This window comes from Protopterus annectens, chromosome 1.part1 (genome assembly GCF_019279795.1).
Source record: "Protopterus annectens isolate FY-2018-M chromosome 1.part1, PAN1.0, whole genome shotgun sequence".
Taxonomy (NCBI): Eukaryota; Metazoa; Chordata; order Ceratodontiformes; family Protopteridae; genus Protopterus; species Protopterus annectens.
Window position 1 is genome coordinate 818,868,989 of NC_056726.1, and position 9,798 is coordinate 818,878,786.

At 40.7% G+C, this 9,798-nt stretch overlaps 1 protein-coding gene across 1 annotated transcript in view; it reads left to right on the plus strand.

Annotated features, from left to right (window-relative positions):
• Nucleotides 1-7,889, plus strand: part of SLC10A1 (solute carrier family 10 member 1) — a 275,799-nt gene extending 267,910 nt beyond the window's left edge. Inside the window, exon 6 of the mRNA XM_044078442.1 lies at nucleotides 7,338-7,889. Coding sequence (XP_043934377.1) covers nucleotides 7,338-7,444 — 107 coding nt within the window. The 3' untranslated portion in view covers nucleotides 7,445-7,889. The remainder of the gene's footprint in view (nucleotides 1-7,337) is intronic.
• The last annotated feature ends 1,909 nt before the right edge of the window (nucleotides 7,890-9,798 follow it).

A 9,798-nucleotide genomic window follows, 5' to 3' on the forward strand; every position in this document is an offset into this window, starting at 1 on the left:
GGCCTCCTACACTGCGATTCAGTTTTATTAGTCGCCCGTTTGCTCCATCCTTACACCGGCGCCAGCTTTGCGATTTACTATTATCTGCCTCATTTGCATGGCATTGACTGCTAATACATGGTTACGGCGCTGAACACTGCCACCACTCCTTGACAACCCTTGCGCTGGGGTTGAGGCTTTCCATACATATTATGGTGTGTGGTGGCTGTACAGCTGATGTGTATTATACAGCTCTTTTAGGACATTGTCATATTATTTCATTGCTTTGCACCTTCTGTACACATATCCGGGGGTTCTGCTGTGGTTTCTACGTACATGACATTTTTGTCATTATTTACAGTTTGTGCATGTTTTCTTTGGACATTCTTGGTGCCTTTCGCCTTTGGCATATTGCACCTGTATGATACCTGACGTTGACAGCCTTCCGTTACTCCTTGGTCATGTTTGGGTAAATGTAAACCGTTTTTTCGGTTTACATTGCCGCGTCTACGCTTACGCATGCCCCACTTCGTGAATCGCTATTTGCCTTCATTTGCATGGTGCAATACTGCACACAGTGTGATTAGCATACCTACGCCGGGGGCGGCGCAGGTCCGGCGCACGCCGGTAGTGCACGTGGGATTGCTTCATACCTGAATCGCTCGGTGGCCATATTTGGCTTTATAACGCCGACGCTATGCTGGCGCCTGGCGCAAGGTTCATGAATCCCGGGGTATATCTTCAATTAATGTTTTGTAGAATTCTATGGTAAGTGTGTTATGAGATGGAAATTTCTGATAAGGAAGTACTATTACAGTGTTTAATTATACACTAATTAAACTGAAGAGATGAAAATAAATTTACCTGACTAAATTGTATTGCATTTTTTAGTTGACCATTGCTTGAAGAAACATTTGTATCAACAAAAATACTTTATAACATTTTGAAAACCTATTTTATAAATTCTTATGAATCTATAAGCAGACTACCCCCAGTATTTATTTCTTGGAAGAATTATTCTGATTTTTTCCTTTTTTAATTCTAATCTCTACTTAACAATTAGTCCTTAGATAAAATTGCTGGAAACATCTAATTTATCCTGCCATCTGAAATAAGTCCCTCTTATGGGCTGAGCTGGGGGGTATTCTTGTAATAGTTTACACTTTATTTTAACAATATGATTCTTAGTGCAACATGCTGTTAATAGTTGACCAGCAACATCTTTTCAATTACGTATAACTAAAACTTCAAGAGGTCCGACTGACAACTCTGGTCATGCCGATAAGTCATTTAAAATAATACATCTGCAATATAAGACTTCAGTGCTCTCAATTTCTTGATAAAGGGAACCAATCAGGAAGGACTGTTGCCCAAATATTACAGAATCTTTTACTTGATTTTGGTATATTGGTCAAAAATCCTAACATTAACACTTGTATCTTTTTTTGCCTCTTCCAACCAAATAATTATGGAAAGTGAAATGACAGCAGGGTTTTAAATTGTTCTTAGCTGTAATGTTATTGTTAAGCATGCATATAACATTAAAGAAGAGATGAAAAAAGTATTACAAGTTTTTATATCCATGTGAGTAAATCTGTTTGTCCAGGAAGTGTGACCTTCCAGAATTCTACTAAATTGTTATTACTCATGAAATGCATGATTTTGCTCTTATTGCCTTTAATAGTCTGAAAGTGTCATTGAAATTTATAGTAATCTACTAGGATCAAGTTGGATGCATTCAAAGGCTTTATATATATATATATATATATATATATATATATATATATATATATATATATATCCACACACATATATATATATATATATATATATATATTGTATGTATGCAAAATGATGCAAAGCAAGCAAAAGCTGTCATACTAACGAAATGGAACAAAAACTAAACTGAACCTACCATAAATACCTGACAGTTCCACTTCAAATTTAATAAAAAAATTCCAGCCCTCAACATAATTTTCTTTGCTCAGAATCTCAACTTCAAAACAATGCAACATTTTAGCAACTTTAGCTGACTTACTGCTGTTTGAGTTAACCATCATGTTTTTCAAACCCTTTATATACTGTAAGTAGATCATGTTTTTCATTAACAAGATGACATTCCTAGAAATAAGGTTTGGACATTTGTAATCCAAATACCTCTGTAGATTTACTTCCTATTTATACTGTCATAAAGGATGTTAATATTAATGAAGCTATGCGGATGTGAGGTATTGCCAGCTATGCCAGAAGAAGTAGGGCAGTGGATGTATAACATATGCCAGCATAGCTAGCTGGAGTTTTGTAAAGAATTATGTCATTTGTATATCAAACTGATTTGTACGGGTGCTTGTGTTGAAAATGTATTTGTAAAGTTGCTTGTGTTAAAAAAATGTACCAACAGTGGGTCCTGCTGGACAGAACAGAAATACACCTGTATGTCAGACTGTATTGTAACTGTTGAAATGAATATAGTATAACAGAGGATACTGGAAGAGAAGGGATTTATTTCAATCCAGCTAACTTTGAAAAATAGTCTGAAATTAAATTACCTGGTTTAGGCCATAAAGATTGTATCTTACAGTTCTGACTGCAGCCAGAGACAAAATGTCTGTGAAAACTAGGACTCAGAATCCTACTGTATTGTCCTTAGGGGTAAACTAACTACTACCCTGGAAGGGTGGAAGTTTTTGAAATGGTTTCATAGCTTCCAGATGCTATAACACATCTTAGCAAAGATATATGTGTGTGTGTATTATGACACATGTGTGCTAGATTCTGGCTCAGTTTCTAGTAAAGGGGGTAGTGTGGGAACCAAAAGTCAGGTTCTGATGTCATTATGTAATCCAGCACTGAAATTATGTTTTAATACCAGATGAGACAGAAGTCTCAGGACGGTCTATTTTTGAAACTTGACAAAGAAGGATCACTCACCCTCTTCATCTTGCCTTGCTCTAGTAAGTGAACTAGGGAACAGTAATTCTTTAGATAGGTCAGAAAAATATAGTGAGATTAACTAAGTATTGTTTTTCTGTATCTGTGTGAACCTTTCCATCTGCATTATTTTTAATATTTCCTGTGACTGAAACTCTGGTGCTTATTGTAAATAGATATTTAGTATTTTCATGTTCTTTTATTATTTATTGCTAAATATATTTAAACTTCTTATTGTGGCTGGTCTTTAAGGAATATTTTAACCTTTGAGAGTACTTATTTGGTGACACTGTGGCTGCTCCTGGAAGTTGTGCTACACTGGTGAAACACTACCATTTGTATTAGTATTAAATTTACTCAGTATATTTGTGTACTCTGGTAAAAGCTTTAGAGTAGCTGGATTTGGAGTGCCCACAGAGAGGGTGGTCGAGGACTTGGCTTGGAACAGTCAGCTGAGATCTCAACTCTACAGCTGTGGTCAGTGTGGAGACTTTTTTGGGGCCTGGTGAGAGGGAGAGGAAACCCAGCCCCAGGATGGGAGGGTGTTCCCTGTGTGCTCTTAAGGGAAATGTTACTTGGTGCAGAGAGCTGCATCTGAAAATACTGTGTATCTGTTTTTGTTCCAAGTGAACATCCCCACCGGTGTCAGTGGTGAGGATTGAGGCTCCTTGATTATTGGCCCAGAGGTGGGGCATCACATATTGGTGGGCAGTGGTGGGATATTAATTGAACTTCTCTAGCCTACAGGCAGTTGTCACTGACAGTATTTGTACTCTCAACAGCCACAAGGTAAACATACAGAGTTTCATTTTCACAACAGTTTTATTTATTTTTGTCAGTTTAGTTTAGTCAGGGAAAGCAGGTGAAGATGTCAGCACAGAATTATGGCAAGCTGACAAAGAACTAGTTGGCCAAGGTGTGTGAAGCCAAAGGACTGCTGCATGCCAACCTGACTCAAGAGGAAATTATTTCAGCCTTAGTCACAGCTGTAGCCCAGACCAGTGACCAGGATGATGACCAGTCTGGTGATGGGGATTTGCAGCCCTCAGAAACAGGATAGTTCACTTTTTCCTCAGAGAACTTAAAAAACAATCTGGAGCTATATAGACTTGAACTGGAGGCCAAACGTCTGGAATTAAAATCAGCAGAGAGACTCTGGCAGGCAAAACAGATGGAATTATAATTGGCAGCGGGACTGCGGTGTTTGGAGGCTGAAGACAATGAGAAGCAGCATCAACATGAGAGGGAGATGTTAACTCTTTGTCAGGGTCATGGAGGTAATGGGGAGGGGAATAACTGAAACCCAGATGCAATAAAGGTCAGTACATTTCTTCCATAGTTTACAGATGCTGATAATTTTGATAGGTTTATCCATATATTATAGAGAGTATGTAAACAGTAAAATGTTGACCAAGGGTTCTGGGTACAGTTCCTGACCCTCTTACTCCATAGTAAAGCTGTAACTGCTGTTTCTAAATTGTCTGATACTAATTGTTTAAAATAAAGTTAAACAATGTTTATTGGAATGGTTTAAGTTAACACCTGAAGCTTAAACAAAAATGTTTTGTGAGCATACATGCACGCCAGATGAAAATGTATGTGATTATATTGCTGAGTTAAGCACTTATTTTCATAGCTGGGTGAGTAGGTGTCAGATGATCACTTTTGAATGGCTGGCAGATGTTTTGGTGAGGGAACAAGCCCTAAGTACCTTGCCTGAAGACATGACAATCGGGCTGGCAGACCAGAAGTGTAACTGCAGATGAGCTGTGGTAAAAAGGGGATCTCTAGGATCTCTTCTTAACAATCAGGGTACTACTGCACAAGAAAGGAATACCCAATGCTGCATGTGGGTTTAAGTGAATCGATGGTCGACAGCTAAACCACCCCAACACAGTCCATCAGAAACAAAGGAAGCCACTAGTTCAGGTACATGGCCAGGATCAAGGTTTAGATGCTTTAAATGCAACTATAGGTTCTTTGTAGCATAAATGTTCACTGAAGCAATGTGAGGAACAAAAGGTCAGGGATCCAGCAAGTGGGAATAACAGTATGCCAGTGGTAATTTGTCTGGAGAAAACAGGGGTACCAAACTATCACCAGAGTTTATATTCAGTCTTAGTGGATGGGAAACAGGCCACTGCTAAGAGAGATACAGCCTCTGATACAACTATTGTAAAGCCTACAGTGGTTAAAGAGGAGTAGTACTTGCTTGGGCAGTCCACTCCAGTCAAAGCTTTAGGAGGGATCCCATTCCAAACGCCTTTGGCCAGGGTTCACCTTGGCTGGGAGGGTGGTAAAGGAAGCAAGCAAGTAGGTGTGTTTGAGGATATCCCTGCAGATATCGTGATAGAGAATGTTTTTGTCAATGCAATATCTTGTGTACCTGCAGTTACATGCAGTCAGGCTTGAAGACAGGCATGTGGGGCTGGTACCCTGGGGGAGACCCAGCCAGACCCCCCACCTGAAGCCGGGACTGGGGATGGGGCTATTTCAGGAAGGGACATACCCTGTAGCAGTGAGCCTGAAGGTGAGCCACAGCTGCTAGTAGTTACTGATGTTTCCTTGGACAGGGTAACTGCAAGAGCAGAGGTGAGTGGTAGTACCCAGACTGATAGTGAGACACAGCTGTCAGAAGATACCACACTTCCTGTGGAAGGGGAGCTGGGAAGGGTCACAGAGATAGAGTTGAGACAGGCTCAGCTCTCGGAGCCTACATTATGAGGCTTAAGGGAGGTAGCTAAGGAGGCACCTTGTTCTTAAGGAAAAGGGGAGTCTGTATACTGGAACAAATGGTTACTGTATAGAGAGTGGATCCCTGAGAGATGGCTAGACGTTGAAGTAATACAGCAGTTGATAGTGCCTAGAGCCTACCATCTGGCACTTCTAGCCATAGCCCGTGACATTCCTTCTGCAGGTCATACGGGCATAAAGTGTACCAAGAGACATACTATGCAGAACTTTTCTTCGCCTGGGATTGCAAGAGATGTAACAGGGTACTGCAGGACCTGGGAGAAGTGTCAAAAATTAGGCAAGGGAAGGAGACGAGGTCAAAGCTCCTTTGATGGTTTTGACTGTGACTGAGGAGCCATTTCAGAGGGTAGCTATGGATATTGTGGGGCCTCTAAGTACCCTAAGTTCCACAGGGAAGAAGTATATTCTGGTGGTAGTACATTATGCTACTAGATACCCTGAGGTGGTTGCTCTGTCCTCCATTGAGGCAAAGAAGGTGACAAATGCTTTGTTAGAGATTTTCAGCAGTGTAGGTTTCCCAAGAAAAATATTGACTGACAAAGGTGCCAATTTCATTTCAGAGCAGCTGGGTTGTCTTTGAGAATGCTGTGGGGTGAAGTACCTAAAGACCACCCCCTACCACCCTGCAGAATAATGGGTCTTGTGTAGAGGTTAAACTTTACACTAGAGACCATGCTACAGGCATTTACAGACTAGTTTAAAAGAGAGTGGGACAAATATTTGCCCCATCTGCTGTTTGCATACAGAGAGGTACCCCAGGAATCTTCATGTTTTCACCCTTTGAGTTGTTGTATGGGCATGGGGTGAGGGGGCCTTCAGATTTGATTTGTGATGAGTGGGAGGGTGAGTGAGAATCCCACAAGGGGTCTGTTGTGGCATATATCCTAAACCTCAGGATAAGGCTTAGCGAGCTCATGGGCTTGGCCCAGGAGAACCGGGCAGGAGCCCAACAGCAGGAAAAGGTCTGGTATGACAGGAATACTCGAGCCCAAGAGTAAGCTATGGGACAGCAGGTTATAGTACTCATTCATGTTAGACACAATAAGCTGCAGGCAGCTTGGAGGGGATCCTTGAAGTGGTAAGGAAGGTCAGTGATGTTAACTACATGGTAAACCTGCTAGGCAGGAGGCAGGGGCACAAACTGTACCATGTTAACATGATGAAGCCTTGCATGGTACGGAGGCCCTGATGCTGAGTATCTGCAGAGGGTGGCAAGAGGAGTCTGAGGGAGAGCTATAGCTACATGGAGCCAGCCAGCAAAATGCCAAGTTACTAAGTTGGAGCCTAGGGTTGCAGGCATATGATATGACAGTGCAGCACAGCAGTGTGGTCAGCAATGACAATGCAGATGGGTTCTCAAGACAGGGCATGGGTTAATGTATTCCCAGACAGGTTCACTCCTCTCAGCAACATTTCTCCAGGGTCACTTGAGAAACTAACTTGAGTCTTCAAATGGGGGAGATGTGATGATGTGAGGTATTCCCAGCTATGCCAGGAGAAGTAGGGCAGTAGATTTGTAACATATGTCAGCATAGCTAGCTGGAGTTTAAGGGTTTTATGTCATAGATAATGCTCTGCAATATATACTAATTTGCCTCTGATAATCTATACTAATTTGCTACAGTTATAAAAACAGTTTTCCTAATCAATGTCTCATTTGTTATTTATTTCAGGTGCTACTAAATTTTTTAAATCAGCTGTAGAGACCACCATTGAAGAAATCAGACTACCAAATTCGCAGGATGTCACCTGTGACAAAACCAAGAGGATAGCTGTGTAACCTTCAGTCTACATGATTAATCCAAAACAACCTTATGACTGAGTACCAGAAAGAAATGAAAAAGAATGGCTGTGAGGACAGAAAGTGAAATGCATGTGTCTGTGCCACATACAGAATTGATTATTACTAACCACTTAGTTTACTTCTTCCATTTACTATCCTCTTGCAAAAGCACAAAAGGTCCCAGTCTAGTTTAACCAGCTAAAGAAATTCTCCAACATGAAAAAAAAAAAATTCATAGAATGCTGTGATGAATTTTATATATGTTTCATCAGTTGCCTTTTACATACCAGATAATGTCTCCAAAATATTTACAATATCACTGCATGTCTGTGTGCAGTTTGTATTCTTACACACATTTCTTCAAATTTTATTACCATGTTTCTTTTGTATTGTATTATAGTTCTAAAATGTGTGATACTTCATTAAAAATAATTAGAAAAGATCTTGGATCACAATTGTCATCCATGTTCTGTCTGTACATTCTATCTACCTTTATAACAAAGAAGTCAGTTATCTAGTAGTTGATATTTAAATATATACAGTAGGATCTGCTTCTAATCCATTTGTCCTTACCAGAACAGGTTAACGGATAATGCTTCCTTTTAATTGGACAGATGCATCGACTTCAGCTCCAACTTGTTAGTGCACATGTGACACATGTTCCAGCTGTAATAAAGGACCATATTTACTAAAGATAAACTTAAATGTAGATATAACAGTAGGTGGGCCCACGAGCAAAACTCAATTCCTACAGGGTACTGTGCAGTCAATCACCAATTGTCTGTTCTTGTAAATGTAGCAATTATGTATTTTACTAGAACAGTTTCTTACAGGGTATAATTACTATCCAAGTGAGTTACCAGCAGACATTAATGAGGAAAAATGAAGTTATGCTGAGCACTCTAAACCTGAAATAAAAAGCTAACATTCATCATTTTCTTCTGTGACAGATCTGAAGATCAGTCTCTGCAAGTGATATACAAAGCAGATAACAATACCTGCTGAAAGGGGAATAATAATGCTGCCTAAAGCAGGTAGCAATGCCTGCTGAGAGGGGAAATAATAATGCTGCCTAAGGCAGGAGCATAGATAGAGTGGGTCAAAAGAGGTGGTTGTTCTGTCACAAGCTATTATGGAGCACGATCAGCAGTGTAGCTGAGATGTCAATCAGGTGCAAGTGCTGTACAGTCTGTTTAAGTAGCAGTAGATGGTACCTCTCTGTTGCTTAAATTACTTTTAGTGTGTGTGCGTGTGTGTGTGTGTGTGTGTGTGTGTGTGTGTGTGTGTGTGTGTGTGTGTGTGTGTGTGTGTGTGTGTGTGTGTGTTAGTAACTTATTGTTGTTGTTGTGTCTTTTGTCTTTTCCCGGTTAGGGGTCACCACAGTGGAACTCCGGTCCGCTAATGATTGGCAGTAGAATTTTACACACCGAGTTGCCGGCCCTGACGCACAACATTCAATGAAGGTACACCCATTCACGCATGTCTCCACACAGAAGATGCTCTAGCTGAGAATCGAACAGGACAATGTCTTACTATGAGGCGACAATGCTACTGCAGCACCACCACCGTAGTTTTTTTTTGTGTTAGTAACTTATTGTACAGGTTCATATTTTTTTGTTGCCCTCCATAACTTTAGAGAAGTTTTTTTGCCCCCATCTTTGTGTTGAGGTGGGCACCAAATTATGTTGCTATGACCCTGCTTCAAGGTGTTAGGAAATGTGGATGAGGAAGTGGGGAATGAAGCAATACACTGCAGTGTACTGCAAATTACCTAGGTAAGTTTTGCATTCTCTCTGCAAGGATTTTAAGGATTGTCAAAGTACTAATTGCTTCCTATTTATTCCATCTCAGAACAAGAGTCAGTCAGTGGATTCTGCAAGTTCAACACACTCTAGGGCCAGGCTTTCTATACATGTATGCCACACTCAGTAATCCTTCTCCTCCTGGAAAGCTGAAAGCTGCACCTTAATGATCATGGTTCCTCAGAGAAAAATCATGCTGGCACAGCTTATGTTGCACCGCTGGCAATGAGTCAAGTATTTTTCAGGCTTCACCTTTCTCCAAGGTGAAGGGAGTTATTATATTTAAGCACTGAGAAGTAGACTGGCAAAGCCCACCCCACACACATATGCGGAATATGGGGGGCAATCATGCAAACATCTTATGTTTACATAACAAACTAACGCTAATTGTATACATCTGCTTCCAGCTTCACCTGGACATAACTCAGTGATTCAAAGTGGAACCCCAGAACAACAATCAGTATTTTACTCTACTGTATTCTCACCCAGATTTACCTTGGTCCATCCTAATGAGTAGCTGCAGCTTCCCCCTGGCAGCATTCAGTGCAG